The 16441-nt window shown below is 42.9% G+C and overlaps 1 protein-coding gene across 5 annotated transcripts; it reads right to left on the bottom strand.

Moving 5' to 3' along the window:
* Positions 1-32: 32 nt before the first annotated feature.
* On the bottom strand, positions 33-15189 carry LOC308114655 (ubiquitin-conjugating enzyme E2 E1). Of its 5 annotated transcripts, none has more exons than XM_080471707.1 (6): positions 15025-15189; positions 12758-12942; positions 10897-10947; positions 5477-5609; positions 2680-2827; positions 33-622 (listed from the first exon to the last, which is right to left on the bottom strand). In XM_080471707.1, exons 2-6 carry the CDS (start codon positions 12910-12912, stop codon positions 525-527), a joined length of 585 nt encoding a protein of 194 aa, XP_080327833.1. In that variant the 5' UTR covers positions 12913-12942; positions 15025-15189; the 3' UTR covers positions 33-524. The 5 variants fall into 5 exon arrangements, with proteins under 5 accessions (XP_080327833.1, XP_080327832.1, XP_080327834.1 ...); XM_080471706.1 differs by having other exon boundaries at positions 14948-15051; XM_080471708.1 differs by having other exon boundaries at positions 39-622; positions 14542-15040.
* Between the last annotated feature and the right edge of the window lie 1252 nt (positions 15190-16441).

Raw genomic sequence — 16441 nt, 5'->3', positions numbered from 1 at the left:
TTCCCTCCTAAAAGTCCAGAAACAAGCATGAAGACGGTCACATTCTGGAGACTTTATCCCATTCAGACCAACAGAAAGACAAATCACACACATTTGATTTTTGAGTCACTAATTAACTCTAAATGTTTGAATTTAAATGTTTGGTTTTTTTTAGAAGGAACCTGGTCAGAGAGACAAAAGACTCAAACCGGGGATCGTCCTACCCCAGCCACTCCACCCTTCTTCTTTTGTAATGCCTGCATTATAAACACACTTTATTGTCCATTCATTTCCGTCTGCTGCCAATTAATCCGTCAATAAAAATAAAAACAAACAGCAGACTTCCGTTCCATTGTGTTCCTTTATTACCATATTTGTGGAGATAACTTAATCAGGAAGCAAAAAATATACCAGACAATAAAGTACTAAAAATCTGAGATAGAAATAACTGCCCAACAAACACCCCCGAGCCCACCCCCCGCCCCGCCCTTCCTCCTGCTCCTCCTCCTCCTCCTCCTCCTCCTCCTCCTCCCTCGGCGCTGGCTCTATGTGGCGTATCTCTTCGTCCACTGTTTGGCTGTTCGGTCATGCTCCGCTCTGTTAGTCGTGTACTGGGTGGCGATGCTTCCCACCAGGGGGTCGGCTGCGTGGAAACAAGTTCAAAGTTCAAACACTCCCATCAACGTCAATAAGTGTGTGTGTGTGTGTGTGTGTGTGTGTGTGTGTGTGTGTGTGTGTGTGTGTGTGTGTGTGTGTGTGTGTGTGTGTCAGTGGTTGTTAAAAGGCGTCCTTGTGGGGCGGAGCTGGTATAAGGAAGTGAGAATGACACAGACTTTCCTGTGGAAACAACAGAAGTAATGACCGTTATAGACCGCTACGCTGCAGCCTGGAGTTTCTCCCTCGACTCCTGGAGCCGTCCAGCTTCTAAAGAACTTCTCTACCACTTCTGACTCAAACAGGGTTTTTCTTTCTGTGTGTGTGTTCACCTCCATGACGCTGCAAAGAGCTGCAGAGCTCCGAGGAGGATTCAGGAGGGACGCAAACTGGGGGAAGCTGGTGGGAATTAGAAACTGGGAGAAGTGGGGAAACTGCTGGGAAGCTGGTTGGGAAGCTGGTGGGAACTAGTGGGAAACTGGTGGGAACTGATATGAACTAGTGGGAAACTGGTGGGAACTGATATGAACTAGTGGGAAACTGGTGGAAACTGATATGAACTAGTGGGAAACTGATATGAACTAGTGGGAAACTGGTGGAAACTGATATGAACTAGTGGGAAACTGGTGGAAAGCTGATGGGAAACTGGTGGGAAACGGTAGAAACTAGTGGAAAGCTGGTGGGAAACTAGTGGAAACTGGTGGGAAACTGTAGAAACTGGTGGACAGCTGGTGGGAAACGGTAGAAACTAGTGGAAAGCTGGTGGGAAACTAGTGGAAACTGGTGGGAAACTGTAGAAGCTGGTGGACAGCTGGTGGGAAACGGTAGAAACTAGTGGAAAGCTGGTGGGAAACTAGTGGAAACTGGTGGGAAACTGGTGGAAAGCTGATGGGAAACTGGTGGGAAACGGTAGAAACTAGTGGAAAGCTGGTGGGAAACTAGTGGGAAGCTGGTGGGAAACTGGTGGGAAACTAGTGGAAAGCTGGTGGGGAAGCCGGTGGGAAGCTGGTGGGAAACCGGTGGGAAACCGGTGGGAAACCGGTGGGAAACTGGTGGGAAACTAGTGGAAAGCTGGTGGGGAAGCTGGTGGGGAAGCTGGTGGGGAAGCCGGTGGGGAAGCTGGTGGGGAAGCCGGTGGGAAGCTGGTGGGAAACCGGTGGGAAACTAGTGGACAGCTAGTGGACAGCTAGTGGACAGCTAGTGGGAAACTGGTGGGAAACTGGTGGGAAACTGGTGGGAAACTGGGGGGAAACTGGGGGGAAACTGGTGGGAAACTGGTGGGAAACTGGTGGACAGCTAGTGGACAGCTAGTGGACAGCTAGTGGACAGCTAGTGGACAGCTAGTGGACAGCTAGTGGACAGCTAGTGGAAACTGGTGGGAAACTGGGGGGAAACTGGGGGGAAGCTGGGGGGAAGCTGGGGGAAACTGGGGGAAACTGGGGGAAACTGGGCAGAGATTGGGGGAAAGTGGTGAAACGTGTCGGTCTATGTGAAAGTTGTGAGTTAGTGAGTTTACACGGTGACAGATGACATGACGACGTCGACACGTTTACATACCGAACACTTTGGTTTGACCTTCATTCTCTTAAAGTGTGAATATTCGCTCAACGACACACTTCCTGTCAGGATGCATGCGTCCAACGTGTGTTCATAGTGTCTAAAACTCATAAAACTAAATATTATACTACATGATTTTAAAAATACTCCATAATTACTGTTGTATAAACGTCATGAACTTTCTTTTATACTTGTTTTGTTTTAGACAAAATCCATTAATGAATTTAAAGCATAAAATATCTTTTGATTGAGGTGTTTGTTTTGTTTTTTAAAAGCTGTATTCCCCGTTCCAGAGTACCATTTAAAGTATTTTGTAAAAATCCCTTCTAAGTATCTCCTGTGTTAATGATGTGTTTGTGTAGCGGAGCGCCGGATCGGTTCAGTTACAAAGTCGGATGTTGGTGCAGAAACGTGGTGCGGCGTGACGTGATGCGGCGCGGCGTGATGCGGCGCGATGTGGCGCGATGCGGCGTGATGCGGCGGTCTCACCTGGGTTACAGTCTGTGAGCAGGGAGCAGATGGACAGCAGCACCTTGGAGATGGTGAGCGCCGGGCTCCAGTTGTCCTTCAGGATGTCCAGACAGATCACACCCTGGCTGTTGATGTTGCAGTGATAGATCCTGGTACGGAAAGTTACCTGCAGACACAGACACCACTTCAGGCTGAGGACTGCAGACGAAACGCCTGAAAACATTAATGTCTTCATGAAAAGGAGCTTTTTGTTTTCTCGCTTCAGTTAAAAGAGGTCGTTTTATTTCTATTTAATATAAATGATTCTAGAATTTAACTGCAGAAGAACTAAAATGTTTCCTGGGCGTTTCTTCTTTCTATTCTGGTGATCGTTTTCTTTTTAGCAGAACTTTATTAGAGACTTTCAATTCTGTGTTTTGGCACATTTGCTTGTGCTTTGGATGCAGTTGTTTTGATCTCTTTAGATATTCTACATTGTATTTCAGTACAGATATTTCCCATTTTGTATTTTTACTTTTCCATTAGATTTTTTCCACACTGCAGATATTTTCCAGATTTGTTTTTCCATTAGTTTTTAAAAAAAACCAAACATATTCCCACACCAGATTATATTGTGCTTTACATAATTTACATTTTGTGCTTTTATAAAAATGTCATACTGTATTTCAGTGCGTATCAGATATTCTCTATTAGATGCCGTTTATTTTGTGATTTTTTTTAAGCTGCATTATAATGCATTTATAGAATCTTATGTTCTTTTTATTTTGTGCTTTTTCTACATTTTTATTCTGCATTTAAGTGCACTTAAGTATTTGTCTTTCGTTTTTTTTTTTTGTATTTTCTTAAATACTGCCTTTCATTCTGCTTTAGATCAGTTAAATTCTGTGCGTTTATATGTTTATGCTTCTTTTCATGTATTTTTTTTTATGAACTGAACAAGTGTATTTATGATACCTCCTCCTACCAAAGAGTGAATGTTGACATGGCCACACTAAAACAACATGCTGTACGCCCCCTTGTGGCTGAAAGCAGGAACGTCACTTTCGTCTTATCAGCTCCTGGAAAACTGTAAACAAGCGAGCGGCGGCGGCGTGGAAACTGAGCAGGTAAACATTGAAGCCGGAGCAGCGTGGCACACTTCCAAAGCAAACAGAACAAACTGGATGTGTTTTCAACCCGCCGCTCCGTTAGATTGCGGTTCTGTGTATTTTGTGTGTTTCCATGCCGAGTAAGGAGCAGCTGATATGTGGGAGTTTTAATCAAAACAAATAAATACTCCCGATTCGGCGTTAATCCCTGCGGAGCGGCGCACTCAATCCCGCTTCTCCCCTCCACCGTCACTAATTTGATGACATTTGTTTCGTTGCGGCTGGAAATGAGCTTGATTAAAACAGATAAAAGCAACTTATTTATTTATACATGTTGTCTAAACCACGGGGACCGGTGTCGTCGCCACAACGGCCCGTTTGTGTCACGGCGGTGGTTAATTGGGAGAAATGATCCCGTGGAGACGAAACAAGCCGCAGCAGAGCCACAATAAAGTCTACAAACACAATCAGCTGGTAAAATAAACCATCCTGAAGAGTTTTTGTGCAAAACCACAATATGGATATATACATATGAAGAATGACATTAAAAGATTTATTTAACTAAATCAGAGTTAAAAGGCCTTTTAAAGCTGAAAACAGAAACGTTGTGCTCAATGTTTCTTTAAACGTCGGATCAGCATCTCCAACAGGAGACGCTCGTAAACCAGCTGGCAGTCAAAGTGTTTCGGTCTTTAAATAAATAAGGAAGTAAATGAAAGAAGCAGGAGAGCAGGTGGAACGTCTCAGCGACGGCAGAAAACAAAAACTGACCGAGAACCAACGAGCTGCTGTGGTTTAATCTTTAAACATTCTGAGTGGAGTTTTTCTTTTATTGTTTGATATTTAGCTTTTTTTTTATGTACGGCGATACCCCGACCTAAATCCAACAGGAAGTCTGCAATTTGTCAATTAATCATAATCTTATTTTGAAAGGCAGCGGAGACACTTCTGCTTAGAACCGTTGGACTACTCGAGCGGTTTAGATTTCAGTAGCCGCCAAAGGCAATACCATGACAACCAAACTGTGACCACTTAACCTGCATGTACTGACTTTCCAAATAAAAGCCCCAAATTCCTTCAAAAGAAAAGTCATTGTTTATCAAAAATTACAATGTTGACTTCAAACAGGATGTTAAGTGTTTAGCTAGGCTAGGGGTGATTTCTAGGTGGCGCTAGGGCTGGCTTTCAAAATAAAAGTCCATGATCTTTTCAAAATAAAAGTACTTGTTTATTAAAAGGACATTACAAATCTTAGAAATTGATGTTTCGTTATTACCGAGGCTAAGGGTGAGCTGTCATTCAAAATAAAAGCCCCAAACTCCTTCAAAATAAAAGTCCTTGTTTATTTAATTTACAAAAAAGAAGTTAAATTGATATTTAGGAATTAGCTAGATTAGATGGTTAGTTGATTTTCAAAATAAAAGTCCTGCACATTTTTCAAATTAAGTCCTTTTTTGTTAAAACCTTCAAAATGTATCTTTTAACAATATTTAAAAGGGGCCAGAGTGCGAGGTCCCGTCCAACGCTGCTTTAATTTACATTGAAACTTCACGACACATAACCTGTGATAACATATTGGAAACTAAATTAAAACCACAAATACAGTATCTCAAACATAATTACAGTTTAAGACATTTTTTATTATTTTCTTTGATTCCTTGAAACTATAATCAAAAGCTGCTCAAACATGAATGTTTTATTTCAGGCCATCCTGCCAGGGTTTATACCTTGGGGGGTTTGAAGGGGTAATCCGGCGTGAAGGCGATGTCCAGGAAGAAGACGCCACCCTCATACACGGAGCCAGGCGGTCCCAGGATGGTCGACCTCCACTCATAGATGTTGTCTCCTTTGGGGCCAGCACTGCACACACAGATTACACACACTTTGAATCACCACACCATGTGTCCAACGTGAATCAGAGAGGTTATGTGTCAAAATTAGATACAGCAGAAATTTTAATTTGACCTGGCAGCCGTGTACCTCCGTTGTAAAAAAAAACACGGCAGCTGCCAACATCAGTACGAAACCCCATTGAATACCTTCAATAAACGCACACGCATTTTCTCACAGCGACTGGTGTTTGGTTGAACAGACTTTCTAATATTTTGCACATTTTATTGTGAAAGGTTGTTGGTGTTCGTTGGAAATTAACGCTGCCCAACATGAAATCTACAGTTTTTCCGCCATGTTTTCAAAATGCAGAAAAAATACAAATAAAAAGCAAAACGGTTTTCACTTGAAGACATTGTTGTGTAAACGGGATATTAACGGCGTTCCTCTTAATGTATATTTCAAAATATGGCGGGCCGCCACTACTAAATGAATGTAGAGTTGTTTTTTTTCGTGCGTTAGAGGGGGGGCTAAACCTTTTTTTTTGTTGCTCCATTTATTATATAAATAATAATAATAAATTATCAATTTATGATTGTATAGTAATAACCACCCCAAAATCTTTGAATATTTAACCAGCGCTGGTTGCTTCCCAAATGCTTAAAGTACAAGGGACAAGGACGAGGGAGAGACAGAAAAAGAATCAGGATTAATTGATTAATATCATTACCTTGTTGTGCAAGTTAACGTGTATAGACGTATTGTAAATGTCCTTTAAGTGGCCGGCTGTACTTTGCTTTCAGGATTTTACACGTTTCTTGTCGGCTCACTCGCACGCATGCATTAATAATTCAGAAAAAAAAAGGAAACGAAATCAAACCCCACATGGGAAACCAACGGCAGGCCGCCATCACAGAGTTAATCTCAAACACAAAGCAGCATAAAGGCGGGGGAGACGGTGTCAATATGTCAAGAGTGCATCACGGGCTGCTCACCAGCGGCGTGCAGACATGAAAGTCACACGTTCATTCTCGTACTGTGTATGACATGATGACTCACAGGAGGACGCGGGGGACAGACCAATAGAAACGGGTACTCTCCATTCAAGATCTGCCTGTTTTTGTGTGTCGGGGGGAAGAAAAGAAAAGAAAAAAACAAAACAAACAACGTGGAGTAGAAACTCCCTCGGTGTGTGTTTTGTTCCTTCGACGTGCAGCGGTCAAAGTTCACGTTCCCTCGTGCATCATTCAGGAGAAGTTCAAAGCAAATCCCTGGTGAAGCGTCTCTGCGTCACGATCGGTAATCTGTATTGATTTTCCCTCAAAGTGGCGCTGCTGTTATCCCCCCCCTACATGCAGAACATGTGGTCTCCGAGCCCTCGGGGGCCGTGAGTACAAGACATAATAGTATTGATTTAAAAACCCCGGGGGGGGGGGGGGGGGGGGGGGGGGATCAAAGCTAACAGACACTAGGCAGAGTTTTGAGTTTCCCCCGCCGACTACGAGACGGTTCATCAGTTAATTAACTGGACGGTAAGAGATACGAGCAGAAACGTGACGGAGGAGGAGGAGGAGGAGGAGGAGGAAGATGTGATCACATCACAAATGGGGATCAGAGCTCTGACTGCAATCCAGTCCGGCTCGTGTTGAAAACAGGACTGATTTGTTTCCTGCGACCGAGGATTTCTTTAGCCGGACTGAAAAGACTCATTGAACGAGACGAGTATTTATGTTTGTATGTGCTTCACCTCGTTTGTCTGTAATAAGATGTGAGAGCGGCAGACCAGCATCTTAGAACACAAATGTATGTCGTCACGATTTTAACATTCGTATTTAGGTTGTTTTTTTATTGGAATCCATACAAACTACTTCATTATTCCCATATACTGCTTTTTCTCCCACTTGAGTTTTTAAATTGATTTTTCTCATTCGAAAAAACTTTTTAACTAAAGTGTGATGTATAGTTTCTATTTCTCACTTCAGTTTTTTCTATTCTTTTTTATGGTTAATTGGTCTGTGATAACTTATGTTGGGATCTATATATACAGTTTGATGAATAACTCTGCAGGTATAACTTGTATATATATATTTATTCTACATTTATACAATTTTGTGTTTAATGTTCATTATTTAATTTTATTAAATTTTTTTTAATCACAACAGAAATAAGTCTTATTTAGGACTCTTGTGTCATACTGTTTTTTGTTTTTTTTAACGCGTCATCAAAAATGATTCATGTAAATTAGTATTTTTCATTTTGTATGAACATTTAGAAAATCCAAATAAATCCATTCATTCATTAAAACATAAGAAAAAGACTGTTAACACAGTACGGTGCAGATTCGCTCAAGAGTACAATTCACTCCATTATTTCAACATTAGGTCAGATCTGGTGCCAACAAATATTAAAACTTAAAAACGAATTCAACAACCGCTGAGTGTCTGAAACGCAGCTGGTAGGAACTGCAGATGGGATTTTTTAAAACAAACAAATTCAACAGCGAAGAAAAAGAACAGACGCCTCTGATTAGAACCAAAAAGAAAAAGAAAAAGCACCGTAAAGAAAACAGGAACTTTCATTGTGTTTGTTTACGCGGTGTTCGGAGTCACTGAAAATGCGACTTTTTGAAACCGGCTTCAAGCGTGGAGCTTTTCGAAAACGCTCCGTCTCCATGGAAACGGGGGGAGAAAAAATAAATAATCGAAACTTTGTTTATGTTTGTGCCGTATTATTTTCTGCACGTATGTGATGTCATTACAAAAACATACTTACTACTATGTTCTCAGTACTTCTGCCATTTCCCTCTGAATGGACTTAGTTTTCAAAACACTTAAAAATGACGCGTTTTAACTTGACACATTGGCGTGAAGGCCTTAGTTGAAATGGATCCTACACTGAGGGTTTAATCGTTTGTTGAAAGTCGTACCGGGATCGTAACAAACGTCTTACATCGGCTTCTCCTCCGGTTTTCTTCCTGGCGACTACTGTCCTCGTCTGGTTTAAATTGTAAACAAAGCAGAAAGACAAACTAACAATACTTCCTTCCTGCATTAGTTCAAGTGGAATTCTTAAATGAATACGAGACTGATTAGTATCCATCCGTCACCTGCAGAGGCAGGCTGTGTTTTAAGCTGCTCAGCACTCCCAGAATCACTTGGATGAGAATTAGCCTCAATGTCATTAAGCTCTCTCTCTCTCTCTTTTTTTAATTTTTATTTCATCGCTGTAGTTGTCCGTCAGTGTCGGGAGCTTTTTCCAGCCGCAGTCATCCATCCAAAACACTCGAGACATTAATTTAACTTCAACAAGCTGGAGTCATGATGAAGTAATGGGAAACACATCGTCTCATTAAGCGATCGTAAGAAGGGATCATGACGTATTGAGAAAAAATAAAAACTTCCCAGTGCTGCAGAAGAAAACTGCATGTTACACTTGATTGTGTTCGATCTGGCCAAACCAGCTGTACTCAAGAAGAAGCAGCAGAAGAAATGAGACAAATCTGCACCGATTCAATGGGGGCGGTAAACATGAAAGACATGAAAGACATGAAAGACAGCGAGTCGAGAGAAAGCAAAAGTGGACAGATTTTGTTGGGTCCTACTGTCGTTCCCACGCACAACAAAGCTGCTGTTAAAGAGTCTGGCAGCAACTGAAAGTACAGACAGTGATGCAGTTAAACTATGAATAAACGGTAATTCTTTTAATTGATCAGGACTCTGAGTTCATGTTTCAGACGGTCTGTAGCCCGGAGCGGCCCGCTTGATCTGCTCAGCCTGGATGGGAGAAGCTGCTCCTCGCACTGGGAGGTCGGAGGTCAGCCTCCTGGATTTCGCAGTGATTTTTGCTTAAGGAGGAAGGGAGCGGCGGCGGCAAGTGGAGACGTTGAGAGATTTGATCAGTTTTTGAGAAAATGACCTGCATATCAAGGTTCTTTTTGGTAAAATATTTTTTGCCAGTGAGATCCTGGAGGGAGTAAACATTGAGTAGATGCAGACATTAACGTCTGCAGGAGCTCATCGGTTGGATTAAACCACTCAGCAAAGCCTTCAGTCCCCACAAACACTGACGAGTCGAAGACCTTGAAGCGACACCGACCACTGCAGTTCAGCCAACCGGTCAACTAACCAGGAAGAAAACCTGTTTGTTGAGCAGCGGCACAACAAACGGTCGTATATACGTGTCGTATCTTAATATAACTTCATCTGAGTAGTTAATAGATAATCGTGGGAATGGTTTCAATCACGACAACGATTCATAACAAGAAGAATGTGTCCACCGATAATAACTTTGGACTCTCAGTCGACATTAATCAACCGATCATGTGTGTGATTACTCCATGGATAATAAACACATCAGCTGATGCAGTTTTATCGGACGTTTGCATCGATAAAGAAGCCGAATCACAGTCAGGCACGACTCCCGTCACTATCTTAACCACTACTTCTGACAGCCGGCCGCAGTATAAACAAAGCGGTGACTATCGGGTTAATTTGGGAGCAATGAAATCAAGAGCCTTCAAAACATAACAAACGCACACGGATTACTTTGGGATTGTGTGCATCACTAAAAGAAGTTGTGGTTCCCAATCCAAAGTTTACTGAAACCCACCGGCAAAGTGTTTCTAACGTGTTTTTGACAGCAGAAGATTGGGAAGTTGTGTGGAATCCAATGGAAAACTTCTAATTCAAGACGAAGGAGAGACGTTCGCTGGAAAAGTCTCATTCGATTTTTTTTTAATTTTCTTATAACACCGGTGCAATGAAAAAAAACATGACACCAACTCATCTGCATGTTGGAGACGACCAGCTCCACACATTCCGGCCCTGTACGGCATCGAGGCCTTTTCAGCAGGTTTATAAACGTCTTCAGAGGACACTTCTGACAGACATTCCATTTGAGTTTGTTTGTGTCTCGCAGTTCTGCCGCCTGATAACTTCTCGTCTCGGGATCAATATCTATTTCAGACACAAAGGCCGTTACAAGGAAGTGGCTGAAACTAGAAAAACCGACGGTGGACGAGTGGATTGAGGTCATCTATCATGTTTTTAAGATGGACAGAATTACATCTGACCGAAACAAAATGTGTTAAAAGATGGATCAGGTACGCTAAAGCAGCGAGTATGTGTATTTCTAAGATGACGGAAGGACCAATCATTCTTCTCTGTACCGTTTATAGAAGGTTTGGATGTTTTGTGGAGATTCAGCTGTGATGTACAGGCGAGTGTCAAAGGCAAAATGTTGTGAGGGGAAATAATGTGAACCATGGAAAATACCAATAATAATAGTAATTAAAAAAAAAAAGGATTGAAGAAGCCACCTGCAGTTTGGTGGAGGGTCCAGTGTGATGTCAGCCAGCTCCTTCTGAATCCTGAAGGACAGAAACAAAAACACCGTTAAGAGAAGAGCGACGGAGATTTCCTTCACTTAACCCTCCTCCTCACACTGGAACTGATTCACAGGCTAAAACTGAACTTCTTCACGCACGCTGGATGTTTCCCAGACTGTGAAAGTATAATACGAGCGAATACATGAGGCGTGGCCTTTTTATTTAAGAGGAAAAAATAAATAAATAAAGAGACGCGTTGTTTTGCTCTCTGAAATCGGATGGTGGGTTACGATCTCCTGAGGAGACTCCTTCCACGCTCCATTAAAGTAAAAATATATGGTCTCTGTTTCTACGTCTGTGGGTTTAGAAAGAGAAAATATCACTCAGACATCATTTCCTCTTTCAGCAGAAGAAATTCTCTCATAATGGAAGAAGTCAGGATTTCATTTCATCCACGAAACGATTTCTTTCTATCATCGTGTAAATAAAACGTGAAATCAGATGTTCACCACAGCATGAACAGAGAACCGAAGACTTCCGTCTTGCTTCACCTCCAGTTGTTTCTGGAAGAAGGGGTTGGTCTTTGGAACAACTTGGTGGAAAACTTAAAAAAAATCAAATACGCTTAAAACATTTAAAAGGCGGTTGAAGCTCAACACTTGTGAAAAACATGGAGATTTAAAGTAACCGTGAGGACAGTTTATGTTTGGTTTCTCAGGAACGGTAAAGAAAATGCTTTTGTTTTTGTTTCCGTTACTTAAACTGCAGAAGCTTTCCGTGTATTATGTAAAGGCTTTAGGCAAAATAAGTTAAACTTCAGCTTAAACACTTCGGTCTTCCTCCATTGTTGCTTTGTGTATTAGGTTGACCGAATAAACTACTACTACGACTACTAAACTGTGAAAATTCCAAGTTTCTGAATGAATCGTTCGGTTTCAATCAGAACAATGAGTTCACTGTGTGTCGTTCACGAAATTCTCCATCCTCTGGGTCACGTGTGGCGTTTCTCAACACGCCTCACGGCGTTTCTCAACACGCCTCACGGCGTAGTGGAGAGCGGACCAATCACAGCCCTCGCGGTCTGCACACTTCCCCTTTTGCGTTCGGTGTCACGTCGATGTGTATTTAAAACTTTTTGGGAAGTACACGTCCGGCTATGCGGCGGCTCTGCAGAGCCTCCAAAGTGTGCATGTTGATTTATTTTAAGTTTAATTTTTTTCCTCCGTCTTATAGTAGAAGTGCTTGGTCATGATTTACTCCACTAAAAGTGACGATTACCGTATTTTCTGGAGTACAACTCTCACTTTTTCTTTTTTTTTTTTTTAATGTTTGTTTATGCCACTTATATTAAGAAGCGACTGATTCATGAACATACACCGGTACATACCTTGTTGGACCACTAGATGTCACTGTATAACAGAATGCTGCTACAGAACGACTCGTGTATCTAACCAACAGCGGCACACAGCAAACATTTAACTAGAATTATGACCGCACAGCAAAAAACAAAAACAAACGGAGCATCGGAAAGAGTTCAGAGTCCAACAACTTGTGAGGGACTGGAGGAAAGCAGGGAAACTGTTAATGTGACAAAGAACAAGAAACCAAACAAAAACAAAGCCGCCTTTGTGGGCAAAACAAATTCACTGAATGTTTTTTTTTTCTCCTTTTTTTATGACGATAGTTTGATGGATACGACTTGTAGAGCACATTCCTACAAACTACTACGAAGTAAAGCACCGATCCCCGGTTTAGGTACGACCGCCGGGGGTTTTAACCGACGGGAAGCAGACCGAGTGGATCGGCGCTCTTCAATCCCCCGGGGGGGTGGGGGGTGGGGGGGGTTTGGTACCTTTTGGCGCTGGTGGAAAGCAGCTTGGAGGTCTTGCTCATGCTGGCTTTGCTCTCCCGTTTCTTCTTGCAAGGCGTGTCCCTCTGTCTGGTCTGGCTGGAGGAAGGTGGCGACGAGGAAGAGCTGGTGCTGGCACGGGAATCCTCATCCGACATACCGGTTTGGATTGGAGAAGAGCCGGGGACCTGGGGCGGGAGGGGGCGGCATCCAGCGGCGCCAACGAAAACAAAAAAGGCAAATTAAAAGTGCTGGCGGTTTTACACTTGAAGACCGTCTTCCGTGTTAGATTAAACACACTACTCTTAAAAACGCACTTATTTGACTTTCTTTTTCGGGTTTGTAGATTTATTCTAGTTTGATATCCGATATAAAATGTAACGTCAATCAGGATATATAAAAAAAAAGGATTTTAATATGGTAATGTTTTCCTCACACTCAGACAGAGCTTACACACACACCAAGAGTTTTATTCCCGATTCTGATTTAAATCATTTATATCGAAGCTCGATGCTGTAGCATATCAATCCAGATTATTAGATTTAAAAAAAAAAAAGAAAATTAAAAAGTCTTGTGTTGCTGAGTTTCCTGCTTCACGCTTGATAAGTAAGAGATTTCCCAAATTCTCTCTGTAAAACATTCGACTGTGTTCTGTTAAGAACGTTACTCATTAAACTGGGAACTCGGAGCGTTTGAGTTCTGCTACAAAAATTTACATTCACACACGGAGATCGAATCGGAGCGTTTTCAAAAAGTTGCATTCGTGGCTCCGAACTCGTGCAAACGGACCTTCAAGACGCAACCAAAGTTTCCCGGTTTTCTCTCGAAAACGTGGACGAAAATTGCAGGAATCATCAATCCTGGCTGGGAAAACAAGCAATCTCGTTTTATAGCGTAAATATTCCCAGTTTGAGGATCGAGTCGAAGGTCTTTCTGTGTCGGATCTGCACGTTCTGACTGGATTGAAGGTCAATTTGTGTGCGCAGCCTCGAATTGGAGAAATGTGGATCTTGTAAATCTGTAACCTCACGGTGGGGAAAATAAAGAATAATAAAAAAAAATGAGCTGAAAGGCTGAAAAGGAATCCACAAACTCCAGATCTTTACATCATCACATTCCAAGAAATTGCACAGCTTTTCAATACCTGGGATGAGGCGGGTTTTACCCATCACTCCTTATTAAATCCCTCATTATTTGTTACTAGAAACATCAGATTATGTGGATTTTAGGGGCGTTTGTGATTAATAAGAGGATATTTATAACTTTTCTTGTAAAGTTCTAATCCCCTTTAAAAAATAAAAGACATTTCACTACGATCGCAGGCGTCACTTTAACAAATACGTGCTGCTTCAAGGACAAATTAAGAAATAAGTCCATTATAATGATTATTTAAGTGACTTTATATCACTAGATCCCATCAACGTTAATAAATTGAGGCATTGTGTCAGGAAGCTATTCATCCATTACATCGCACATTAAGGCAGCAATCTTCTCCTCCAAGTGTCACATCCCCCACGGTGGATTATTTTAATTCGGGATTGGCACAAATAATCCAGTTAGATTCTTCTATTTTGATCGTATTGTTGTTTTTTTTGTTGTCGTTCTCGAAGCGCCGCTAGCCGCGGAGCTAGCTTTAGCGCAGCACAAGTTCACCCTCCCGCGGCCGAATAATACAAAATAAAAGGTATTCGGGGGGATTATTATTACAAATTAAGCCTCGTGAGTAGGATTATATCGCGTCTAAAAAAGGACGAGGATATCACCCCTCTCCGACGCCACGGCGTTACCTGCTAACACACCACACCTCCCCCCGGGACCGAGTCGGGCCCAGCCGTGATGAGACTCCCGTGTTATCCGCGCTAGCGCCGCTTTATGCGGGTTAAAAAGCTCCGTGCGGCAGCGTCCAGGGGGGGGGGGGGGGGGCAAACCCGGGGGTTGTGGGGGTTTAATGCGTGTTTGTGTCTTGAAAAAAAGGACAAAAAAAAGAGGCGAAATAGCGCCGGGTGTGCGCGAGCGGAGCGGCGGCGGAGGAGTCCTCCTCTCCAGCACATAGCCGGAGCCTCTTTTCCGTGTTTGTTTGTTTGCTTGCTCGGTTCTTTTTCTTTTTTCGTTCCACAGCGTGACTCCGGCTGACCTTCCACCGCAACACCCCGAATAAACACCCCCACCCCCCCCCTCCCCCCTCCCGTTTACCTGCTCGACGAAAGGCCGCCGTACAAAGAAGCATCCAACAACGACAAGAATCCGCGTGTCTTGTGCTGGAAACTTACCCACTCTATTGTGTCTGGACCTCCGCCACAGTCGAGGCTGGTGCCTGTCGCCCTCTGCGGAACGGAAGTGGCCTACCGCGGCTGCAGAGGGCTGAGCGACACCGGTCCTACTGCCGGAGGCAGGGCGAAGCCTACAGACCCACTTTTATACACTTTATCTAAAACACTTCGCGGGTGTTACACCTATGACACATGCATTAATAAAAAAAAAATAATCATGAAAATGAACAATTCATTGATGATCAAGCAAGATTATCCCAATTTAGAGTTGTTCTGCAGTTTGCATGTTCTCCCCTGCATGCATGACATTTTATTTTCCCCACTTTCCTTCCAAAAACATGCACGTGAAGCGTATAATTGCCCATAGGTATGAATGTGAGTGTGTCAGTCTCTTGTTCGCCCTGTGATGGACGGCAGCCCGTCCAGGGTGAACTTAAGTACAGTACGTCTATCCTCAGTTAGCTGTGATTTGTTCCACAGCGCTGGACGGATGCACAGATCGATGGATTTCAGTGTGGCTGCAGGTTTTATGCATTAACGCTGCATGTTCTCCTCAGGATACATGCATGAGTTTTTGTCCGGTTTCCTCTAACTTTCCAAAAAGATCATGCGTCTGCTCTTTGCGTTTGGACCTTGTACCCTGAATTTGTCCTGAGTGAGCTCGGATGGGTGAGGTGGCATGTTCTCTCCTGCATGCATACTTAGGCTTTCTCCAAATTCCTGCATGCGAGGCGGATTAGCAGACGAATGTGGGTGGTTGTCCCTCTCAGTTTCCCCGGTGAGCTGGCACTGGGATGGATGGAGAGTCTGGTCGCAGCCTTTACGCTTGTTGTGCCTCTGTTGGTGATGCTCACATGAGAACGTTCAGGGCCTCCTGCCTTCGCTCATAGTTGGATTCAGAGAAGCCTGGTTACTTTGACAGCAGCCAGCAGCTCGCCTGTCTCAGATCAACTTACCTTGTGAATCTTTTCTAATGTCATTTTAATTAAATAATGTGAAATATTTCCAAGCACCTTTATTTTGGGAAAGAATTCTGAGAATCTTGACCTGCAGCTCATGGAAATCAGCAAGTCTGCGTTTAAAATCTACTTTGAATTACCAGTGATTTATGAGACACAATTGAAACTACTTGGACTAGTGGTTTGTCTTTTCGCCTCACATAAAATGCCTGGTTGGAGCCCAGTTTCAGTGTGGAGTTTTGCCATGTTTACCTGAGGTATATGCTTGTGTTTTTCTGTTTTACTCCCACAGTCCAGCAGTGTGGTTGTGTCTCGTTGTGTTGATTGTGATGGATGAGCCTTTGCCCTCTGGGATCGTTCCCAGCCAAGCCACAACTAAATTGGATGAAGCCGTATAGACGAGGGACGAATACGGAACAGATAAAGTCAGACAAAAGTTTGGTGGTGGACACAGTAGG

This window comes from Lipophrys pholis (genome assembly GCF_963383615.2).
Source record: "Lipophrys pholis genome assembly, chromosome: 9".
NCBI lineage: Eukaryota > Metazoa > Chordata > Actinopteri > Blenniiformes > Blenniidae > Lipophrys > Lipophrys pholis.
This window is presented reverse-complemented; position numbering and strand designations above follow the sequence as displayed.